Consider the following 25,952-nt stretch of genomic DNA (forward strand, 5'->3'; position numbering starts at 1 on the left):
CCTCCGGCAGGCAAGGCTGCGTTGGCTGGGTCATGTAACCCGCATGCCCAGCCACCGCATGCCTAAACAGCTTTTGTTTGGCCGGATCGAAGGGGCTAAACGGGGGCGGGCTAGAGAAGAGATGGAGTGATGTGGTACAGGAGGACGTGGAGCTGAGTGGACTTGCCGATGACTGGTACCAGCGGTGTCAAGATCGGCCTCTGTGGAGGAGGCTCGTGAAGGACGCTACTGGGCAGTTGGAGGCAGTCGCCCTCCAACAACAACGGAGGGCGGAGGAGCGACGCTCACAACAACGAGCCCAGCGCCGGGTGGCTAAAGCACAGCAAGTTGGCACAGTAGGGGACACAGGTGGTGCATCAGCCAGTCGTCTCGGTCATCTCGGTCAGTCGACCCGTGGCACCTGGGTCTGCCCCGTGACCTCCTGCCAGCGGGCGTTCGACACTTCACGTGGCCTCAAGGTGCACTTAGCCTGGCACAAGCGTCGTGGTGACGTCACCGCCACTTAGTGGCGAATGGCGGTTGTTGTTGTTGTGTGTATGTGTGAGTGTGTGAGCTCGGTCTGAGGCCAAGCTCCCTGTAGAGGCCTCTGGAGCCGGGACGTCACCGTGCGGCGCGTGGAGCGTGCAGTGTGTAGCGTGGGATGTGGAGCGTCACGTACTCCCTGGTGCCGCTCCCTTGCTTAACTTACGCTGCACATCTCTCCCCCCCCCCCCATGTCGCTCTCCTCCCTCTCTTTTCCTTCTCTTCCTCTCTGCCCCCCCTCTTTCTCCTTCCTTTCTCCCCCACCCCTCTCATCCCCCATCTCTCTCCCCCCTCCCTGTCTCCCCCACCCGCTTCCTCACCCTCCACCCTCCCCTCTCTCCCCTCTACCCCTCTCCACCCTCCCCCCTCCCCCCCTCTACCCCCCCCCCTCCACCCTCCCTCCCCCCCCCACCCTCCCTCCGGGAGCAGCAGCGCTCTGGCCTGCAGGTGGTGCCGCGGCTGCGCCGTGGCGAGCAGCCCTCCTCCCGGCGCCTGCTGGCGCTCTCCGTGGTGCTGGCGTCGTGCGCCGGCGGCGTGCTGGCGGCGGGCGCCGTGCTCTACTGTCTGCGCAGGCGCCGCGGGGGGGGACAAGGGGGGGGGGCGCGGGGGGACACGCGGGCGGCACCGAGCCCAGCGCGGACTACCAGGTGAGCGGGCGGGTAAGTGGGCGGGTGAGGAGGTGGGTGAGCGGGTGGGTGAGCGGGGCGGGTGAGTGGGCGGGTGAGTGGGCGGGTGAGTGGGCGGGTGAGTGGGCGGGTGATCGGGCGGGTGAGCGGGTGGGTGGGTGAGTGGGCGGGTGAGCGGGCGGGGTGAGCGGGGTGGGTGAGTGGGTGGGTGAGGAGGTGGGTGAGCGGGTAGGTGAGTAGATGGGTAAGTGGGCGGGTGAGCGGGTGGGTGAGTGGGCGGGTGAGTGGGCGGGTGAGTGGGCGGGTGAGTGGGCGGGTGAGCGGGCGGGTGAGCGGGTGGGTGGGTGATAGGGTGGGTTGGGTGAGTGGGTTGGGTGAGTGGGTGGGCGAGTGGGCGGTCGAGCGTGTGGTTGAGTGGGTGGGTGAGTGGGTGGGTGAGCGGGTGGGTGAGTGGGCGGGTGAGTGGGCGGGTGAGCGGGTGGGTGAGCGGGTGGGTGGGTGAGTGGGCGGGTGAGCGGGCGGGTGAGCGGGTGGGTGAGTGGGCGGGTGAGTGGGCGGGTGAGTGGGCGGGGTGAGCGGGTGGGGTGGGTGAGTGGGTGGGTGAGCGGGCGGGTGAGCGGGTGGGTGAGTGGGTGGGTGAGGAGGTGGGTGAGCGGGTAGGTGAATGGATGGGTAAGTGGGCGTGTGAGTGGGTGGGTGAGCGGGTGGGTGAGTGGGCGGGTGAGTGGGCGGGTAAGCGGGCGGGTGAGCGGGTGGGTGGGTGGGTGATAGGGTGGGTTGGGTGAGTCGGTTGGGTGAGTGGGTGGGTGAGTGGGCGGGCGAGCGGGCGAGCGTGTGGTTGAGTGGGTGGGTGAGCGGGTGGGTGAGCGGGCGGGTGAGCGGGCGGGTGAGTGGGCGGGGTGAGCGGGCGGGGTGAGCGGGTGGGTGGGTGAGTGGGCGGGTGAGCGGGCGGGTGAGCGGGTGGGTGAGTGGGCGGGTGAGTGGGCGGGTGAGCGGGCGGGTGAGCGGGGTGGGTGGGGTGAGTGGGCGGGTGAGCGGGCGGGTGAGCGGGTGGGTGAGTGGGCGGGTGAGTGGGCGGGTGAGCGGGCGGGTGAGCGGGTGGGTGGGTGAGTGGGCGGGTGAGTGGGCGGGGTGAGCGGGCGGGTGAGCGGGTGGGTGGGTGAGTGGGCGGGTGAGCGGGCGGGTGAGCGGGTGGGTGAGTGGGCGGGTGAGTGGGCGGGTGAGCGGGCGGGTGAGCGGGTGGGTGGTTGAGTGGGCGGGTGAGCGGGCAGGTTAGCGGGTGGGTGAGTGGGTGGGTGAGGAGGTGGGTGAGTGGGTAGGTGAGTGGATGGGTAAGTGGGTGGGTGAGTGGGTGGGTGAGCGGGTGGGTGAGTGGGCGGGTGAGTGGGCGGGTGAGTGGGCGGGTGAGCGGGCGGGTGAGCGGGTGGGTGGGTGATAGGGTGGGTTGGGTGAGTGGGTTGGGTGAGTGGGTGGGTGAGTGGTTGGGCGAGCGGGGCGAGCGTGTGCGCGCGTCCCTTCCTCAGGAGCTGTGCCGCCAGCGCATGGCGGCGCGCTGTGCGGAGCGTGGGGAGGGCGTCCCGCCGGCGCCCGCCCATGGCTCGCGCGTCAGCAGCGTCTCGTCCCAGCAGAGCGACGCGGCCCAGCGCAGCCCATCGTCACGCAGCAGCTCCTCCTCGTGGTGCGAGGAGCCCGTCGCCTCCACCATGGACATCTCCACCGGCCACATGGTGCTGGTGAGCCCCCCGCCCGCCCCCCACGCCGCCCGCCCCCCACTCGCCCCCCACGCCGCTCGCCCCTTAATCGGCGTGCGTTGACGGAGCCTCCGGCCACCGTTTCTGGACCCGGTTCTCAATCGCTGAGCGGTGCCCCCCCCCCCCCCCCCAGGCCTACATGGAGGACCACCTGAGCAACAAGGAGCGGCTGAGCCGCGAGTGGGAGTCGCTGTGCTCGGAGCAGGCGGACCCCGCGGTGTGCACCGTCGCACTGGCGCCGCAGCACGCGCACAAGAACCGCACCGCGCACTCCACACCCTGTACGGCGCACACACACGCACACACACACGCACACATGCACACGCACACACACACACGCACACACACGCACACACACGCACACACACACGCACACACACTCATACACACACACACACGCACACACACACGCACGCACACACGCACACACGCACGCACACACACACGCACACACTCACACACTCATAAACAAACACACACTTACACTCATACACACACGCACACACGCACACACGCACGCACACACACACACACACGCACACACACACGCACACACACGCACATACTCATACTCATACACACGCACACACGCACACACATGCACATGCGCACACATACACACACACGCACGCACACACGCACACTCATACACACACGCACACACAAACACTCATGCACACACGCACACACACATACACACGCACACACGCACACACATACACACGCACGAACACACGCACACACATACACACACGCACACACATACACACACGCACGCACACACATACACACGCACACATGCACACTCATACACTCACGCACACACGCACACTCATACACACACACACACACTCATATAAATACGCACACACACACACACACTCATATACACGCACACACACGCACACACGCACACTCATACACTCACGCACACTCATACACTCACGCACACACTCATACAACAACAACAACAACCGCCATTCGCCACTAAGTGGCGGTGACGTCACCACAACGCTTGTGCCAGGCCAAGTGCACCTTGAGGCCACGTGAAGTGTCGAACGCCCACTGGCAGGAGGTCACGGGGCAAACTCAGGTGCCACGGGTCGACTGACCGAGATGACCCAGATGACTGGTTGATGCACCACCTGTGCCCCCTACTGTACCAACTAGCTGTGCTTTAGCCACCCGGCGCTCCGCTCGTTGTTGTGAACGTCGCTCCTCCGCCCTCCGTTGTTGTTGGAGGGCGACTGCCTCCAACTGCCCAGTAGCGTCCTTCACGAGCCCCCTCCACTGAGGCCGATCTTGACACCGCTGGTACCAGTCATCGGCAAGTCCACTCAGCTCCACGTCCTCCTGTACCACATCACTCCGTCTCTATTCTAGCCCGTGCCGTGCCCGTTTAGCCCCCTCGATCCGGCCGAACAAAAGCTGTTTAGGCATGCGGTGGCTGTGCATGCGGGCTACATGACCCAGCCAACGCAGCCTTGCCTGCCGGAGGAGCTCACCGATGGGACTTTGCCCAGATCTTTCAAGGATTTGTGAGCTCCTCACACAATCCAGCCTGGTTAAACCCAGGATGGATCGTAGGCAGGCCAGCCTACATGTTTCCAACCGGCGAAGATGCTCCATTAGGGGGGTCCACGTTTCGCAAGCGTAGAGAAGGGAGGGAATGACCGTGGCCGAGAAGACCTGAAGCTTCGTGCGGAGCGACAGACCAGGTAGCTTCCACACAGCGTTACGCAACCGATGAAATATATTGCCGCTCGACTGATTCAGAGTGAGACCTCTGCTGATAAACTGGAGCCGATCATAAGCACACTGCCCAGGTATGGGAAACTCTCCACTCTCTCCACAACTGCCCCATCACCGATTGGGAGTTGTGGGGGTGGAGTGTCCGATGGTACAAAATACCCAGGCAGGTGCTTAGTTTTGGTGGGGCTGATGGTAAGGCCCCACCTCTTAGTGGCACGCTCCAGTCTCAGCAGCAGCGTCTCCAACTCCTCTTCTGAATGAGCAGCTATTACCAAATCATCGTCATACATAACGTGGTTGACCAATAGGGAGCCATCCCTTGATCGCACCCGGGCGTCGATCAGCCTCCCATTATATCTGTACCAAATGGAAATTCCCCCGGTACAGCTATTGAAGGCTTCACGAACTACGCAGTCGAAATAGATGTTAAATAATGTGGGAGCCAGAGGACATCCCTGTCGCACCCCAAGGTGTACAGGGAAAGGCTCCAATTCCCGGCCACATAGTTTTACCCGGGCCTGCTCACCATCATGAAGGTCCTTAATGATCGTGAGCAGAGGGTCAGGTTCTCCGAAAGCACGAAGAACAACCCAGAGCCCAGGCCTACTGATGGTATCATAGGCCTTGACCAGGTCAATAAAGCAGAGATGTAGGTCTTTTTGGAATTCCCTACACCTCTGCTGTAGCAGACGGACAGAAAATATGGCATCTGTGCAGGACCGCCCTTTCCTGAAACCGCATTGGGGCTCCGCAAGCCTCTCCTCAGCGTGCTTAGCAAGGCGATGTTGAATAATCCTTGCCAGGACCTTTCCCGGCACACTGAGGAGTGAGATGCTCCTGTAGTTGTTACAGTCTGTGCGGTCCCCCCTTCTTAAAGAGGGGGACCACCAGGGCATCCTTCCAATCCTGCGGTACCCGTCCAGCGGTCCAGACTGTTGTTATGATGTCATATAGGGCAGTCTGTGCACAAACGCCACCCTCCCTCAGCATTTCGCTTGGGAGATCATATCTGCCCGGTGCCTTTCCTGGTCTCAGACTCTGGATCGCCTTCAGTACTTCCTCAACAGATGGCACCTCAGCCAGCCACTCACAGGGGGTGACCTCTTACAATATTTGAGGCACCGCAGCCTCAGCAGGGTTATCCCCACTTTGTGCCATGATGTTTTCCTGGCTGAGAGATTTTCCCTCCCCCAGGACCTCACAGAAATGCTCAGCAAATCTGCAAACCTGTTCCTGGGGGTCGGAGATTGGATCACCGTTTTTTCCCCTAATGATGGTAATAGGTGTGGCGCTGCAGGTTGCTTTTTTGATGGAGTTAAATAGGGATTTGTGATCGCGGGCCACTGAGGCAGACTCCATCTCCTCAGCAACCCGCGACCACCATACATCCTTGCAGCGCCTTACGGCTCTCCGAACCTCCGAGCGAAGGCTGCGGTAAACCTCCTCATTCTCTGACGTGGAATGCTGTAGGCGATGAGAGTGGGCCTGTCGCTTTTTCTCAATTAACCTGGACACCTTCTCTGTCAGCCAGGGTTTCTGGGGAGGTCTGGACCACGTACCCAAAGCAGCCATTGCAGCTGAATGAGTCACAGTCTTAAACCTCGCCCATTTACCCTCGACATCAGGTGGAGTGGGGGACGATGCCAACCCCAGCTGCAAGCGATGATGAAATTCTCGCTTGCAACTTTCATCAGCTAACTGAGACCAGGCCACTTTTGGTTGGAATGGGGTCCTGAGTGTACACCCACCACCAGAGTGGAAGAATGGCAGGCGCATCTTACAGATGACTAGTCGATGGTCAGAGGGCAGATCAGCTCCACGGTAGGTCCTGGTGTCAAGGACATGGGCTCGCATCCGCTGGTCCGTCACTATGTAGCCCAGCAGATGTTCTTGCTTGGACCCGGCATGCATCCATGATGTTGTGTGGATGCGCCGATGCCGGAAGAGCGAGACATATACACACGCACACACGCACACACGCACACACACACACGCACACATGCACTCACATACACACGCGCACACTCATGCACACTCACGCACACGCGCACTCACGCACATTTACACGCACGTGCGCATGCACACATGCACACACGCGCATGCACACATGCACACACACAAAGACAAAGATCCCCCGTGTAGCCTTAACAGATTGTAGGAACAAGTGCTGTTTGCGAGCACCTATGAAGGCCGGCACGGCACACGAGGGGGTGGGTTACCAAGACCACCCTAGTGGCGATGTTTACACACCGCACCAAGTACTCATTTGATGCTGAGTCGACCTAGGGGAGGCCCAGAACAGGTTCAGATAATCGTCACTGGTGTTGGCCTTGAGCGGGAATCGAACCCGTGTCGCCGGGTTCATAGCGCAGTGGGCTGACCGCTGCACTACTGCTCCCCAAACACACATACAGACGTGCACACACACGCGTACACACACGCGTACACACATACAGACGTGTACACACACGCGTACACACACACATACAGACGTGTACAGACACGTACACACACGCGTACACACACATACAGACGTGCACACACACGCGTACACACACGCGTACACACATACAGATGCGCGCACACACGCGTACACACACACGTACACACACGCTCGCCAGAGTTGCCGATGTTGATGATTGCTTTGCTTGTGTAACTAGGGGGTGATGATGGTGATGACGGCTGTGATGATGATGATGATGATGGAGGTGATGGTGAGGATGGTGATAGTCGTAATGATGGGGATGGTGATGATGGTGATGATGGTGATGATGGTAATGGAGGTGATGGTGAGGATGGTGATAGTCGTAATGATGGGGATGGTGATGATGGTGATGATGGTGATGATGGTGTTGGAGGTGATGGTGAGGATGGTGATAGTCGTAATGATGGGGATGGTGATGATGGTGATGATGGTGATGACGGCTGTGATGATGATGATGACGGCTGTGATGATGATGGTGATGATGGTAATGATGATGATGATGGTGATGATGATGGTGATGATGGTGATGACGGCTGTGATGATGATGATGGTGATGATGGTGATGATGGTGATGGTGGTGGTGATGGTGATGGTGGTGGTGACAGCTGTGATGATGATGGTGATGATGGTGGTGACGGCTGTGATGATGATGGTGATGGAGGTGATGGTGATGATGGTGATGATGGTGATGGTGATGATGGTGATGGAGGTGATGATGGTGATGATGGTGATGATGGTGGTGATGGTGATGATGGTGATGATGGTGATGGAGGTGATGGTGATGATGGTGATGATGGTGATTGTGAGGATGGTGATGATGGTGGTGATGGAGGTGATGGTGGTGATGGAGGTGATGGTGAGGATGGTGATGATGGTGATTATGGTGATGATGGTGATGATGGTGATGATGGTGATGGTGATGATGGTGATGGTGAGGATGGTGAGGATGGTGATGATGGTGATGATGGTGATGGAGGTGATGGTGAGGATGGTGAGGATGGTGATGATGGTGATGATGGTGATAATGGTTATGAGTGCCCGTCCTGCCCCGCCGCTCCTCCCCCCCAGACGACCACGCTCGCATCGTCCTCAAGGCCGACGTCAACCCCTCCCACTCGGACTACATCAACGCCAGCCCCATCGTGCGTGGCCCCCCATCACCACCAACAACATCACCAGGATCACCACCACCAGCATCATCACCACTACCCTCACGATCACCACCACGAACAACATCAGTACCACCACAAGCACCATCACCACCACCAGCAGCACCACCACCACTACCATCACCACCACCAACATCACCACTACCACCACAAGCACCACCACTACAATCACCACCACCGGCGTTATTACCACCGTCACCACCAACAACAACATCACCTGCCATTCGCCACTAAGTGGCGGTGACGTCACCACGATGCTTGTGCCAGGCTATGTGCACCTTGAGGCCTCGTGAAGTGTCGAACGCCCGCTGGCAGGAGGTCACGGGGCAGACCCAGGTGCCACAGGTCGACCGACTTAGACATCTGGCTGATGCACCACCTGTGCCCCCTACTGTGACAACTTGCTGTGCTTTAGCCACCCGGCGCTCCTCTCGTTGTGAGTGTCGCACCTCCGCCCTCCGTTGTTGTTGGAGGGCGACTACCTCTAACTGCCCAGTAGCGTAGTTCATGAGCCTCCTCCACAGAGGCCGATCTTGACACCGCTGGTACCAGTCATCGGCAAGTCCACTCAGATCCACATCCTCCTGTACCACATCACTCCATCTCTTCTCTAGCCCGTTTCACGCCCGTGTAGCCCCCACGAACCGGCCGAACAAAAGCTGTTTAGGCATGCGGTGGCTCGGCATGTGGGCTGCATGGCCCAGCCAGCGCAGCCTTGCCTGCTGGAGGAGCTCACCGATGGGACTTTGCCCAGATCTTTCAAGGATTTGTGAGCTCCTCACAAAATCCGGAATTAAACTCAGAATGGATGGTAGGCAGGCCAGCCTAAATGTTTCTAACCGGCGAAGATGTTCCATTAGGGGGGTCCACGATTCGCAAACATAGAGAAGGGAAGGAATGACTGTGGCTGAGAAGACCTGAAGCTTCTTGCGGAGCGACAGACCAGGTAGCTTCCACACAGCGTTATGCTACCGATGAAAAGAAATGCCGCTCGACTGATTTGGAGTGAGACCTTTGCTGTTAAACCGGAGCCGGTCATAAGCACACTGTCCAGGTATGGGAAACTCCACTCTCTCCACAACTGCCCCATCACCAATTGGGTGTTGTGGGGGTGGAGTGGCCGATGGTACAAAATACCCAGGCAGGTGCTTAGTTTTGGTGGGGCTGATAGTAAGTCCCCACCTCTTAGTGGCACGCTCCAGGTTCAGCAGCAGCGCCTCCAAATCTTCCTCTGAGTGAGCAGCAATTACCAGATCATCGGCATACATAATTTGGTTGAGCATTATGGAGCCATCCCTTGACCGCATCCGGGCATCGATCAGCCTCCCATTGTATCTGTACCAGATGGAAATTCCTCCGGTACAGCTATTGAAGGCTTAACGAACTACGTGGTCGAAATATATGTTAAATAATGTGGGAGCCAGAGGACATCCCTGTCGCACCCCAAGGTGTACAGGGAATGGCTCTGACTCCCGGCCACGTAGTTTTACCCGGGCCCGCTCACCATCATGAAGGTCCTTAATGATCATGAGCAGAGGGTCAGGGACTCTGAAAGCACGAAGAACAAACCAGAGCCCAGGCCTACTGATGGTATCATAGGCCTTGACCAGGTCAATAAAGCAGAGATGTAGGTCTTGTTGGAATTCCATACACCTCAGCTGTAGCAGACGGACATAAAATATGGCATCTGTGCAGGACTGCCCTTTCCTGAAACCGCATTGGGCCTCCGCAAGCCTCTCTCCTCAGCTTGCTTAGCAAGGCGATGTTGAATAATCCTTGCCAGGAACTTTTCCGGCACACTGAGGAGTGAGATGCCCTTGTAGTTGTTACAGTCTGTGCGGTCCCCCTTCTTAAAGAGGGGGACCACCAGGGCATCCTCCCAATCCTGCAGAAACCGTCCAGTGGTCCAGACTGTTATGATGTCATGTAGGGCAGTCTGTGCACAAACGCCACCCTCCCTCAGCATTTCGCTTGGGAGATCATCTCTGCTGGGTGCCTTTCCTGGTCTCAGGCTCCTCAACAGATGGCACCTCAGCCAGCCACTCACAGGGGGTGACTTCCAATATTTGAGGCACCGCAGCCTCCGCAGGGTCATCCCCACATTGTCCCAAGTTGTTTTCCAGGCTGAGGGATTTCCCCTCCCCCAGGACCTCACAGAAATGCTCAGGAAATCTGCAAAGCTATTCCTGGGGGTCGGAGATTGGATCACTGTTCTTTTCCCTAATGATGGTAAAAGGTGTGGCGCTGCAGGTTACTTTTTTGATGGAATTAACGAGCGATTTGTGATCGTGGGCCATTGAGGCAGACTCCATCTCCTCAGCAACCCACGACCACCACCCATCCTTGCAGCACCTCACGGCTCTCCGAACCTTCGAGTGAAGGCTGCGGTAAGTCTCCTCATTCTCCGATGTGGGATGCTGTAGTCGATGAGAGTGGGCCTGTCGCTTTTTCTCAGCCAGCTTGAACACCTCCTCTGTCAAACAGGGTCTCTGGGCAGGTCTGGACCGTGTACCCAAAGCAGCCATTGCAGCTGCTTGAACCACAGTCATAAGCCTCACTCATTTCCATTTGCCCTCGACAACAGGAGTGGGGGACGATGCCAAACCCAGCCGCAAGCGATGATGAAATTTTCGCTTGCAACTTTCATCAGCTAGCTGAGACCATGCCACTAAGGGTTTGAATGGGGTCCTGGGTGTACACCCACCACCCGAGTGGAAGAATGGCAGGCGCATCTTACAGATGACAAGCTGATGTTTCAGTAGGCAGATCAGCTCCACAGTAGGTCCTGGTGTCAAGGACATGTGCCCTCATCCGCTGTTCCGTCACTATGTAGTCCAGCAGATGTTTTTGCTTGGACCCAGCATGCATCCATGATATTGTGTGGATGCGCCGATGCCGGAACAGCGTGTTGGCAATTACAAGCCCATGGGCTGCACAAAAATCTAGCAGCCTCCTGCCATTGTTATTGATCTGATCTGGCCCATGCCTTCCAATTACTCCAGACCAGATGCCAGCATCATGACCAACTTGGGCATTGAAGTCACTCAACAAGATGACTCTATCCTGATGGGCCACTTTAGATAACACCTGTGACAGGAGGTCATAGAAGGCATATGACTCATCGGCCTTGCCTGCATCCCTCCACGGATGTTCGTCTTCGGTGGAGGCATAAGTAACCACGACCACCACTCCTCTCCTCTGGTTGATGGGAAGGTGAGCCCAAAGTAGCCTGGGGCTTACAGCTTCCCACACCTCACCTCCACATTCCCACGCCCCCTTCATCCTTTTGTTTAGAAGAAGAGCCACTCCCTGTTGTTTGGCAGTCTGCTGCCCCGAGAAGAGGACTTTCCACCCCTCATGGTGGCAAGAGCCAGAGCCAGTCCACCGGACCTCCTGAATGCCACAGAGATCCAGGCGGTACCGGTCCAGCTGCCGACAAAGGAGTGGCAGCCTCTCCTCCGCAGTGAGCGTTCGAACATTCCACGTGGCCACACGTAGTGGCTTTTTGTTGTTTCTGGAGGAGCCCCGAGGGTAAGGATTCGGTCTCCTGGCTCCGCCAAATGGGGTTTGGCCAGGAGACGTCATAGACGCCTGTCCCCCAGGGGCCTCCGGCACAAGCTTAATACACTTTTTTGACACGTGGTTTTGTGGTCATTAAATTGAAGGTGAAGGGGTTACCAGCCCTTCGACACCAATCCAGAGCCCCCTTTTGGCCGCTGTGGTGGTTACAAACACCATGAGGGGAAAGGCCAATCTACATTGGCCCACCACAGCGTTGCTGCCTGGCACCATGAGGAGGTAGGGGGTTGTTTTTGCCAGACACCATCACCACCATCACCAACATCACCACCATCATCACTATCATCACCACCATCACCACCATCACCACTATCACCACCATCACCACCATCATCACTATCATCACCACCATCACCACCATCACCACCATCATCACCAGCATCACCATCACCACTATCACCATCATCACCACCGTCATCACTATCATCACCATCACCACTATCACCACCATCACCACCATCACCACCATCATCACTATCATCACCATCACCACTATCACCACCATCACCACCACCACCAGCATCACCATCACCACTATCACCATCATCACCACCGTCATCACTATCATCACCATCACCACCATCACCACTATCACCACCATCATCACCACCATCACCACCATCACCACCATCACCACCATCATCACCACTATCATCACCATCACCACCATCATCACTATCATGACCCCCGCTATCCCTACAACCCAGTCTGGCACCTGTACTCCCCCCCCCCCCCCCACGTGGTCCCTGTGCCCCCTCCCCCACGTGGTCCCTGTGCCCCCTCCCCCCACGTGGTTCCTGTGCCCCCCCCCCACGTGGTCATTGTGCCCCCCCACGTGGTCCCTGTGCCCCCCCCCCCACGTGGTTCCTGTGCCCCCCCCCCACGTGGTCCCTTTGCCCCCTCCCCCCACGTGGTCCCTGTGCCCCCCCCCCCCACGTGGTTCCTGTGCCCCCCCCCCCACGTGGTCCCTGTGCCCCCCCCCCCCACGTGGTTCCTGTGCCCCCTCCCCCACGTGGTCCCTTTGCCCCTTCCCCCCACGTGGTCATTGTGCCCCCCCCACGTGGTCCCTGTGCCCCCCCCCCCACGTGGTTCCTGTGCCCCCTCCCCCCACGTGGTTCCTGTGCCCCCTCCCCCCACGTGGTCCCTGTGCCCCCTCCCCCCACGTGGTCCCTGTGCCCCCCTCCCCCACGTGGTCCCTGTGCCCCCCCCCCCACGTGGTCCCTGTGCCCCCCCCCCCACGTGGTCCCTGTGCCCCCCCCCACGTGGTCCCTGTGCCCCCTCCCCACGTGGTCATTGTGCCCCCTCCCCCCACGTGGTCCCTGTGCCCCCTCCCCCACGTGGTCCCTGTGCCCCCCCCCACGTGGTCCCTGTGCCCCCTCCCCACGTGGTCATTGTGCCCCCTCCCCCACGTGGTCCCTGTGCCCCCCCCCCCCCACGTGGTCATTGTGCCCCCCCCCCACGTGGTCCCTGTGCCCCCCCCCCACGTGGTCCCTTTGCCCCCCCCCCCCCACGTGGTCCCTGTGCCCCCCCCCCCCACGTGGTTCCTGTGCCCCCTCCCCCCACGTGGTCCCTGTGCCCCCCCCCCACGTGGTCCCTGTGCCCACCCCCCCCACGTGGTCCCTGTGCCCCCCCCCCACGTGGTCCCTGTGCCCACCCCCCCACGTGGTCCCTGTGCCCCCCCCCACGTGGTCCCTGTGCCCCCTCCCCCCACGTGGTCCCTGTGCCCCCCCCCCCACGTGGTCCCTGTGCCCACCCCCCCCACGTGGTCCCTGTGCCCCCTCCCCCCACGTGGTCCCTGTGCCCCCCTCCCCCACGTGGTCCCTGTGCCCCCTCCCCCCACGTGGTCTCTGTGCCCCCCTCCCCCCACGTGGTCATTGTTGCCCCCTCCCCCCACGTGGTCTCTGTGCCCCCCCCCCCACGTGATCCCTGTGCCTTCCCCCCCCCCAGATGGACCACGACCCCCGCAGCCCGTCCTACATCGCCACCCAGGGGCCTCTCCCCCACACGGTCGCAGACTTCTGGCAGGTGATGTCGTATGGTGATGTTGGTGGTAGTGGTGATGTTGGTGGTGATGATGTTGATGATGGTTGTGATGGTGCAGATGGTGTGGGAGCAGGGCTACATGGTGCTGGTGGTGATGATGATGGTGTTAATGATGATGGTGTTAATGATGATGATGGTGGTGATGTTGGTGATGATGATGGTGGTGGTGATGATGGTGTTAATGATGATGATGGTGGTGATGGTGCAGATGGTTTGGGAGCAGGGCTGTGTGGTGCTCGTGATGGTGGTGATGGTGGTGATGATGATGATGATGATGGTGTTAACGATGATGATGGTGGTGATGTTGGTGATGATGATGATGGTGGTGGTGATGATGGTGTTAACGATGATGATGGTGGTAATGTTGGTGATGATGATGATGGTGCTGGTGATGATGGTGTTAACGATGATGATGATGGTGGTGGTGATGGTGCAGATGGTGTGGGAGCAGGACTGTGTGGTGCTGGTGATGGTGGTGATGATGTTAATGATGATGGTGGTGGTGATGGTGCAGATGGTGTGGGAGCAGGGCTGTGTGGTGTTGGTAATGGTGGTGCTGGTGGTGGTGATGATGATGGTATTAATGATGATGATGATGGTGGTGGTGATGGTACAGATGGTGTGGGAGCAGGGCTGCGTGATGCTGGTGATGATGATGGTGTTAACGATGATGATGGTGGTGATGGTGCAGATGGTGTGGGAGCAGGGCTGCGTGGTGCTGGTGGTGATGATGATGGTGTTAATGATTATGATGGTGGTGGTGGTGATGATGGTGTTAATGATGATGATGATGGTGGTGGTGGTGCAGATGGTGTGGGAGCAGGGCTGTGTGGTGCTGGTGTTGGTGATGATGATGGTGTTAATGATGATGATGATGGTGGTGATGTTGGTGTTGGTGATGATGATGATGGTGGTGGTGATGGTGCAGATGGTGTGGGAGCAGGGCTGCGTGGTGCTCGTGATGCTCACGCCGCTCAGTGAGAACGGTGTGCGGCAGTGCCAGCGCTATTGGCCCGACGAGGGCTCCAACCTCTACCACATCTACGAGGTGCCCCCAAACCCCGCCCCCCCAGCCCCCCCCCCAAGACCCCCAGCCCCCACACAGACGCCCCAGGTAGCCCACGCCGCCCCGCGGGGCAAGGGCCCTCACCGAGCGCCTGCCAAGGCCGCCTTTGTCTCCCAAGTGGCGAGGCCAGGTATTCGTTTCGGGCTGAGTCGACCTAGGGGAGGCCCAGGACCGGTTAAGGTATTCGTCAGTGATTTTGGTGGTGAGTGGGGATCGAACTCGGCAGTGTCCGCGTTCGTAGAGCGCACGCACAACCACCACTACACAAAACAACACAACTACCACTACACAACAACAACAACAACACAACCACCACAGCACAACAACAACACAACCACCATAACACAACAACAACACAACCACCATAACACAACAACAACACAACCACCACTACAACACAACCACCATAACACAACAACACAACCACCATTACACAACAACAACAACACAACCACCACTACACAACAACAACACAACTACCGCTACACAACAACAACACAACCACCACAACACAACAACACAACCACCATTACACAACAACACAACCACAATTACACAACAACACAACCACCATTACACAACAACAACACAACCACCATTACACAACAACAACACAACCACCATAACACAACAACAACACAACCACTATAACACAACAACAACACAACAGCAACAACACAACTACAACACAACCACAATGAGATCCACAACTCAACAACAACAACCACAACGAAATGGCAGTGACGTCACCGCGGCGCTTGTGCCAGGCTAGTTGCACTCCGAGGCCACCTGAAGTGTCGAATGCTCACTGCTGGCAGGAGGTCATGGGACAGACCCAGGTGCTATGGGTTGACTGATGTGCTAGGCTAGGTGCAGGAGGTCACGGGGCAGACCCAGGTCCTGTGGGTTGACTGATGTGCCAGGCTGGGTGCAGGAAGTCACGGGACAGACCCAGGGGCTGTGGGTTGACTGCTGTGCCAGGCTAGGTGCAGGAGGTCATGGGACAGACCCAGGTGCTATGGTTTGACTGATGTGCCAGGCTAGGTGCAGGAGGTCACGGGGCAGACCCAGGTCCTGTGGGTTGACTGATGTGCCAGGCTGGGTGCAGGAAGTCACGGGACAGACCCAGGTACTGTGGGTTGACTGCTGTGCCAGGCTAGGTGCAGGAGGTCATGGGACAGACCCAGGGGCTATGGGTTGACTGAGATGTGTGAGCTCGCCTACACACGCACACACGCACGCGTGACCTCCGCGTGACCTCCGCGTGACCTCCTCGTGACCTCCTCGCGACCCCCTGCAGGTGAACCTGGTGTCGGAGCACATCTGGTGCGAGGACTTCCTGGTCCGCAGCTTCTACCTGAAGAACATCCGCAGCGGGGAGACGCGCACCCTCACGCAGTTCCACTTCCTGAGCTGGCCCGACCACGCCGTGCCCGCCTCCACGCGCTCCCTGCTCGACTTCCGCAGGTGGGCGAGCGACAGAGCTGTCGCCGCCGGTATGCCGCCGCGTGCGGCCGCCGGGGCCAGCGCGCGTTGACGCCGGCACGGCGCTTGCCGCTACGACGGGGGGGGGGGGGTGCGGGGGAAGCCGGCCGCCCGGTGCCGATGTTTTATACACACGGAGGCGTGGAGGCACACACACAGCACAGCACAAATACACACGGCACAAATACACACGGCACAAAACGCACACGGCACAAAACGCACACGGCACAAAACGCACACGGCACAAATATACACAGCACAATACACACGGCACAAATACGCACGGCACAAATACACACGGCACAATACACACGGCACAATACACACGGCACAATACACACGGCACACACACGGCACAATACACATGGCACACACACATACGGCACAAATACACACGGCACAATACACACGGCACACACACACACGGCACACACACGCACGGCACAAACACGCACGGCACAAACACGCACGGCACAAATACACACACGGCACAAATACACACACGGCACACACACAGCACAGCACAAATACACACGGCACAAATACACACGGCACAAACACACACGGCACAAACACACACGGCACAAATACACACGGCACAAAACGCACACGGCACAAACACGCACACGGCACAAATACACACACGGCACAAATACGCACACGGCACAAATACACACGGCACAAATACACACGGCACAAATACGCACAGCACAAACACGCACGGCACAAATACACACGGCACAAATACACACGGCACAAATACACACGGCACAAATACACACGGCACATACACACGGCACAAACACACACGGCACAAATACACACGGCACAAATACACACGGCACAAATACACACGGCACAAACACACACGGCACAAATACACACAGTACAAATACACACAGCACAAACACACACAGCACAAATACACACAGCACAAATACACACAGCATTTGTCTCCCCAGTGCCAATGTGTACACACTGCACCAGGTACCGGTTCAGACAATCGTCACTGATTTTGGCCATGAGCAGGAATCGAACTCGGGTCACCAGATTCGTAGCGTGGCGTAGCGCTAACCGCTACACCACTGATCCCCTACACAGAGAACACACACACACGCACACACACAACACGGCACACACACACGGAGACGTAGATACACGGAGACATGGAGATAGACACACAGCACACACAGCACACACACACACAGCACAAACACACAGCACACACACACAGCACACACACACAGCACACACATCACACAACAGCACACACACACACAGCACATACACACACACAGCACACACATCACACAACACAGCACACACAGCACACACACATCACACACATCACACAACACACAGCACACACAGCACACACACATCACACAGCACACACACACAGCACACACACACAGAGCATACACAGCACACACAGCACACACACACAGCACACACACAGCACATACAGCACCCACACACAGCACACACACAGCACACACACACAGCACACACACACACAGCACACACATCACACACACACAGCCCACACATCACACACACAGCCCACACACACACAGCCCACACACACACAGCCCACACACACAGCACACACACATCACACAGCACACACAGCACACGCACAGCACGCACAGCACACACAGCACACACACAGCACACACACACAGCACACACACAGCACACACACACAGCACACACACACAGCCCACACACACATAGCACACACACACACACAGCACACACACACAGCACACACACACAGCACACGCACAGCACACACACAGCACACATAGCACACACACACAGCACGCACACACAGCACACACAGCACACACACATCACACAACACAGCACACACAGCACACACACATCACACACATCACACAACACACAGCACACACAGCACACACACATCACACAGCACACACACACAGCACACACACACAGAGCATACACAGCACACACAGCACACACACACAGCACACACACAGCACATACAGCACCCACACACCCATCACACACAGCACACACACACAGCACACACAGCACAGCTCCAGGGTCCCCATGAGAGGAGCTCGCAAACTCCCCACTTCGTGGCGCCCCTCTGAGGAGGCCCTCCCGCGTCCCCACCGATGGGCCGCCGCCGCCGTCGGGTGGCCCAGAGCCGGCGCCGTGCGTGGCTGTGGCCGATATCATTTTTGTGACCTGCAGCTCGTACCCTCGCCGCCCAGTTGCATAGTCACAAAAGTGATCATCGGAGGCAGCCGCCCTCCGCACACCTCCAGGCAACGCGCCCTGCAGGAGCAGCGAGGAGGAGGAGGTGTGACGAGGTGTGACGAGGAGTGGGGAGGAGTGGGGAGGAGCGAGGAGATACCGGGCACTGCTCAGTCCCTCGTGACGCTCAGGGTCACCGGCCACCACCCACGCCGGTTGCCGTTTAGAGAAGCGGCTCGCGCTTCAGAAAGTCAGGAACCGGTGACCGATTCCAGTGGGAAGGGCCGTCCATAAATGACGTCACGCACCTAGGGGGGGAGGGGGGTCTGACTTCTTGTGACGCTGTGTGACGAGGGGGGGAGGGGGGGTCAAAAATCGGCCAAAATCGCGTGACGTCATTTATGGACGGCCCCTGGGATTGGAGCAGCAGGCGGCGAGCCTCCCCACACTTGACCCCACACTTGACCCCACACTTGACCCCACACTTGACCCCACACTTGACCCCACACTTGACCCCACACTTGACCCCACGAGGCTGACCACAGCCCTGAGAGTGCGATCGCCGTTGACGCGGCTGCTGGGTGGGGGGCAGTGGAGTTTTGGGGACCTGGCAGCCGTGTTCAACTCCTCCGTTCCTACCGGGGTGGAGGCGGCGGTGGCGGTGGTGGTAGAGCAGAGCGGGCGGCCCGGCTTGCAGATGGCCCCGCAGAGCGGCTGCTGCCGCTGGTGCCGGCGGTCGTTGTTGTTGCCATGACAACGACATGAGGCGTCGTTATTGTTGTTGCCGTGACAGCGACATGAGGCGTCGTCGTTGTTGTTGCCGTGACAGCGACATGAGGCGTCGTTGTTGTTGTTGCCGTGACAGCGACATGAGGCGTCGTTGTTGTTGTTGCCGTGACAGCGACATGAGGCGTCGTTGTTGTTGTTGCCGTGACAGCGACATGAGGCGTCGTCGTTGTTGTTGCCGTGACAGCGACATGAGGCGTCGTTGTTGTTGTTGCCGTGACAGCGACGTGAGACGTCGTCGTTGTTGTTGCCGTGACAGCGACATGAGGCGTCGTTGTTGTTGTTGCCGTGACAGCGACGTGAGACGTCGTCGTTGTTGTTGCCGTGACAGCGACGTGAGGCGGTCGTTGTTGTTGTTGCCGTGACAACGACATGAGACGTCGTCGTTTTTGTTGCCGTGACAGCGACGTGAGACGTCGTCGTTGTTGTTGCCGTGACAGCGATGTGAGGCGGTCGTTGTTGTTGTTGCCGTGACAGCGACGTGAGGCGTCGTTGTTGTTGTTGCCGTGACAGCGACGTGAGGCGTCGTTGTTGTTGCCGTGACAGCGACGTGAGGCGTCGTTGTTGTTGTTGCCGTGACAGCGACATGAGGCGTCGTCGTTGTTGTTGCCGTGACAGCGACATGAGGCGTCGTTGTTGTTGTTGCCGTGACAGCGACATGAGGCGTCGTTGTTGTTGTTGCCGTGACAGCGACATGAGGCGTCGTTGTTGTTGTTGCCGTGACAGCGACATGAGGCGTCGTTGTTGTTGTTGCCGTGACAGCGACATGAGGCGTCGTCGTTATTGTTGCCGTGACAGCGACATGAGGCGTCGTTGTTGTTGTTGCCGTGACAGCGACGTGAGGCGTCGTTGTTGTTGTTGCCGTGACAGCGACATGAGGCGTCGTTGTTGTTGCCGTGACAGCGACACAAGGCGTCGTTGTTGTTGTTGCCGTGACAGCGACATGAGGCGTCGTTGTTGTTGTTGCCGTGACAGCGACATGAGGCGTCGTTGTTGTTGTTGCCGTGACAGCGACATGAGGCGTCGTTGTTGTTGTTCCCGTGACAGCGACATGAGGCGTCGTCGTTGTTGTTGCCGTGACAGCGACATGAGGCGTCGTCGTTATTGTTGCCGTGACAGCGACATGAGGCGTTGTTGTTGTTGTTGCCGTGACAGCGACGTGAGGCGTCATTGTTGTTGTTGCCGTGACAGCGACATGAGGCGTCGTTGTTGTTGTTGCCGTGACAGCGACGTGAGGCGTCGTCGTTGTTGTTGCCGTGACAGCGACATGAGGCGTCGTCGTTATTGTTGCCGTGACAGCGACATGAGGCGTCGTTGTTGTTGTTGCCGTGACAGCGACGTGAGGCGTCGTTATTGTTGCCGTGACAGCGACATGAGGCGTCGTTGTTGTTGTTGCCGTGACAGCGACATGAGGCGTCGTCGTTATTGTTGCCGTGACAGCGACATGAGGCGTCGTTGTTGTTGTTGCCGTGACAGCGACGTGAGGCGTCGTTATTGTTGTTGCCGTGACAACGACATGAGGCGTCATTGTTGTTGTTGTTGCCGTGACAGCGACATGAGGCGTCGTTATTGTTGTTGCCGTGACAACGACATGAGGCGTCGTTGTTGTTGTTGCCGTGACAGCGACATGAGGCGTCGTTATTGTTGTTGCCGTGACAGCGACATGAGGCGTCGTTATTGTTGTTGCCGTGACAACGACATGAGGCGTCGTTATTGTTGTTGCCGTGACAGCGACATGAGGCGTCGTTATTGTTGTTGCCGTGACAGCGACATGAGGCGTCGTTGTTGTTGTTGCCATGACAACGACATGAGGCGTCGTTGTTGTTGTTGCCGTGACAACGACATGAGGCGTCGTTGTTGTTGTTGCCGTGACAGCGACATGAGGCGTCGTTGTTGTTGCCGTGACAGCGACATGAGGTGTCGTTGTTGTTGTTGCCGTGACAGCGACATGAGGCGTCGTTGTTGTTGTTGCCGTGACAGCGACATGAGGCGTTGTTGTTGTTGTTGCCGTGACAGCGACGTGAGGCGTCGTTGTTGTTGTTGCCGTGACAGCGACATGAGGCGTCGTTGTTGTTGTTGCCGTGACAACGACATGAGGCGTCGTTGTTGTTGTTGCCGTGACAGCGACATGAGGCGTCGTTGTTGTTGTTGCCGTGACAGCGACATGAGGCGTTGTTGTTGTTGTTGCCGTGACAACGACATGAGGCGTCGTTGTTGTTGTTGCCGTGACAGCGACATGAGGCGTCGTTGTTGTTGTTGCCGTGACAGCGACATGAGGCGTCGTTGTTGTTGTTGCCGTGACAGCGACATGAGGCGTCGTTGTTGTTGCCGTGACAACGACATGAGGCGTCGTTATTGTTGTTGCCGTGACAACGACATGAGGCGTCGTTGTTGTTGTTGCCGTGACAGCGACATGAGGCGTCGTTGTTGTTGCCGTGACAGCGACACGAGGCGTCGTTGTTGTTGTTGCCGTGACAGCGACATGAGGCGTCGTTGTTGTTGTTGCCGTGACAGCGACATGAGGCGTCGTTGTTGTTGTTGCCGTGACAGCGACATGAGGCGTCGTTGTTGTTGTTCCCGTGACAGCGACATGAGGCGTCGTCGTTGTTGTTGCCGTGACAGCGACATGAGGCGTCGTTGTTGTTGTTGCCGTGACAGCGACGTGAGGCGTCGTTGTTGTTGTTGCCGTGACAGCGACATGAGGCGTCGTTGTTGTTGTTGCCGTGACAGCGACATGAGGCGTCATCGTTGTTGTTGCCGTGACAGCGACATGAGGCGTCGTCGTTATTGTTGCCGTGACAGCGACATGAGGCATCGTTGTTGTTGTTGCCGTGACAGCGACGTGAGGCGTCGTTATTGTTGCCGTGACAACGACGTGAGGCGTCGTTGTTGTTGCCGTGACAGCGACATGAGGCGTCGTCGTTATTGTTGCCGTGACAGCGACATGAGGCGTCGTTGTTGTTGTTGCCGTGACAGCGACGTGAGGCGTCGTTATTGTTGTTGCCGTGACAACGACATGAGGCGTCGTTGTTGTTGTTGTGACAGCGACATGAGGCGTCGTTATTGTTGTTGCCGTGACAACGACATGAGGCGTCGTTGTTGTTGTTGCCGTGACAGCGACATGAGGCGTCGTTATTGTTGTTGCCGTGACAGCGACATGAGGCGTCGTTATTGTTGTTGCCGTGACAACGACATGAGGCGTCGTTATTGTTGTTGCCGTGACAGCGACATGAGGCGTCGTTATTGTTGTTGCCGTGACAGCGACATGAGGCGTCATTGTTGTTGTTGCCGTGACAGCGACATGAGGCGTCGTTATTGTTGTTGCCGTGACAGCGACATGAGGCGTCGTTGTTGTTGTTGCCGTGACAGCGACGTGAGACGTCGTTGTTGTTGTTGCCGTGACAGCGACATGAGGCGTCGTTGTTGTTGTTGCCGTGACAGCGACATGAGGCGTCGTTGTTGTTGCCGTGACAGCAACATGAGGCGTCGTTGTTGTTGTTGCCGTGACAGCGACATGAGGCGTCGTTGTTGTTGTTGCCGTGACAGCGACATGAGGCGTTGTTGTTGTTGTTGCCGTGACAGCGACGTGAGGCGTCGTTGTTGTTGTTGCCGTGACAGCGACATGAGGCGTCGTTGTTGTTGCCGTGACAACGACATGAGGCGTCGTTGTTGTTGTTGCCGTGACAGCGACATGAGGCGTCGTTGTTGTTGTTGCCGTGACAACATGAGGCGTCGTTATTGTTGTTGCCGTGACAACATGAGGCGTCGTTGTTGTTGTTGCCGTGACAGCGACATGAGGCGTCGTTGTTGTTGTTGCCGTGACAACATGAGGCGTCGTTATTGTTGTTGCCGTGACAACATGAGGCGTCGTTGTTGTTGTTGCCGTGACAGCGACGTGAGGCGTCGTTGTTGTTGCTCTCTCTGTGGCGACGTCAGCCTCAGTGTTACCATGGCGACCGTGTCTCGGTGTCACCATGGCGAAACGTGTCTCCATGTTCCTGTATGTCTGTTGCCATGGCGACCCATGACTCTGTGTCTCCATGGTTACACGTGTCTCTGTGTTTCTACGGTAACCCATGACTGTGTCTCCATGGTGACCACATGTCTCAGTAACAAGCGTCTCCCTGTGATGACGAGGATCTCCGTGTGTCTCCATGGCAATCAGTCTTGTCTCCAACATGGAGACATGGTAACATGTCCACAATGTTTCCATGGTGATCTGTCTCCGTGGTAACACATCTCCATAGTATTGTCTCTGCGATAACGTCTCCATGGTAACGACAATCCGTGGTAATTTCTACTTGGTAACAAGTATTCGTGGTAATGCGTCTCCGTGGTAACGTGTCCCATGCAGGAAGGTGAACAAGTGTTACCGTGGCCGCTCTTGTCCCATCATCATCCACTGCAGGTGACACCCTGCACCCTGCACCCTGCACTCATCATCCCCTGCACCCAGCACCCTGCATCCAGCACCCGGCACTCAGCATCACCTGCACCCTGCACCCTGCACCTTGCATCCAGCACTCAGCATCACCTGCACCCAGCACCTTGCACTCATTATCCACAGCACCCTGCACCCTGCATCCAGCACTCTGCACTCAGCATCACCTGCACCCAGCACCTTGCACTCATTATCCACAGCACCCTGCACTCAATCCCCTGCACCCTGCACATTCTGCTCATTGCCCGGCACGTGGCCCGTGTCGATCACAATCCTCATCCCCGGCCCCCCACCTCTGCCCGGTAGCGACGGGGCAGGGAGGACGGGCACCTACCTGCTCATCGACATGGTGCTCAACCGCATGGCCAAGGGTGAGGGCAATACCACACGGGGACCACACGGGACCACACAGAGACCACACGGGGACCACACGGAGACCACACGGAGACCACACGGAGACCACACAGAGACCCACAGAGACCCACACAGAGACCCACAGAGACCACATAGAGACCACACGGGGTCCACACGGGGACCACACGGAGACCACACAGAGACCCACACAGAGACCCACAGAGACCCACAGAGACCACACAGAGACCCACACAGAGACCCACACGGAGACCACACAGAGACCCACACAGAGACCACACAGAGACCACACAGAGATACACAGAGACCACACAGAGACCCACAGAGACCCACAGAGACCCACACAGAGACCACACAGAGACCACACGGAGACCACACGGAGACCACTTGGAGACCACACGGACCACACAGAGACCACACGGGGTCCACACGGGGACCACACGGAGACCACACAGACCACACAGAGACCACACAGAGACCACACGGGGTCCACACAAGGTCCACACGGAGACCACACGGAGACCACACAGAGACCCACACGGAGACCACACAGAGACCACACAGATACCACACAGAGATACACAGAGACCATACAGAGACCCACAGAGACCCACATAGACCCACAGAGACCCACACAGAGACCACACAGAGACCACACAGAGACCACACGGAGACCGCACAGAGACCGCACAGAGACCACACAGAGACCACACGGGGTCCACACAGAGACCACACAGAGACCACACGGAGACCACACAGAGACCACACAGAGACCACACGGGGTCCACACAGAGACCACACGGGGTCCACACAGAGACCACACGGAGACCACACAGAGACCACACAGAGACCACACGGGGTCCACACAGAGACCACACAGAGACCACACGGAGACCACACAGAGACCACACAGAGACCACACGGGGTCCACACAGAGACCACACAGAGACCACACAGAGACCACACGGAGACCACACAGAGACCACACAGAGACCACACGGGGTCCACACAGAGACCACACAGAGACCACACGGAGACCACACAGAGACCACACAGAGACCACACGGGGTCCACACAGAGACCACACAGAGACCACACGGGGTCCACACAGAGACCACACAGAGACCACACGGAGACCACACAGAGACCACACAGAGACCACACAGAGACCACACGGGGTCTACACAGAGACCACATAGAGACCACACAGAGACCACACGGGGTCCACACAGAGACCACACAGAGACCACACAGAGACCACACGGGGTCTACACAGAGACCACACAGAGACCACACAGAGACCACACGGAGACCGCACAGGCAGCCACACGGCTGGCCCCGCGGCTGGTAGCACAATGTGGGTTGGCCTCTTCCCGTGCGCCAGCGGAAGCCTCGGAGGCCCTGTGAGTGGGCGCCCAGCTGTGGCCTCCACGGAAGGCCACGAGCGAGATGAGAGGTGGCAGTGAGCAGCACCAGATGAGAGGGTGCAGATTAGGAGATAAACATTCAGTGTTTACGTATTCATGCACATTGTGTTAAGTATTTATCGTGTTTAGCGTCGAACTAGGAGCCAGATCTAACACAGAGGGAGAGAGAGGCCTTGCCTACGAACATCCGTTAGTTAATCAGCCTGACTGCATGTG

At 58.0% G+C, this 25,952-nt stretch overlaps 1 protein-coding gene across 1 annotated transcript in view; it reads left to right on the forward strand.

The window, feature by feature from the left end:
- The window catches only part of PTPRN (protein tyrosine phosphatase receptor type N), a 37,864-nt gene that overhangs the window by 10,729 nt on the left and 1,183 nt on the right, over nucleotides 1–25,952 (forward strand). The window contains exons 6-14 of the mRNA XM_078608862.1: nucleotides 952–1,143; nucleotides 2,672–2,881; nucleotides 3,033–3,180; nucleotides 8,205–8,278; nucleotides 13,832–13,909; nucleotides 14,856–14,975; nucleotides 16,294–16,460; nucleotides 23,851–23,904; nucleotides 24,244–24,308. Of these exons, the coding sequence (XP_078464988.1) occupies nucleotides 952–1,143; nucleotides 2,672–2,881; nucleotides 3,033–3,180; nucleotides 8,205–8,278; nucleotides 13,832–13,909; nucleotides 14,856–14,975; nucleotides 16,294–16,460; nucleotides 23,851–23,904; nucleotides 24,244–24,308 (1,108 nt within the window). The remainder of the gene's footprint in view (nucleotides 1–951; nucleotides 1,144–2,671; nucleotides 2,882–3,032; nucleotides 3,181–8,204; nucleotides 8,279–13,831; nucleotides 13,910–14,855; nucleotides 14,976–16,293; nucleotides 16,461–23,850; nucleotides 23,905–24,243; nucleotides 24,309–25,952) is intronic.

This window comes from Lampetra planeri, chromosome 31 (assembly GCF_965212315.1).
Source record: "Lampetra planeri chromosome 31, kcLamPlan1.2.h2, whole genome shotgun sequence".
NCBI lineage: Eukaryota > Metazoa > Chordata > Hyperoartia > Petromyzontiformes > Petromyzontidae > Lampetra > Lampetra planeri.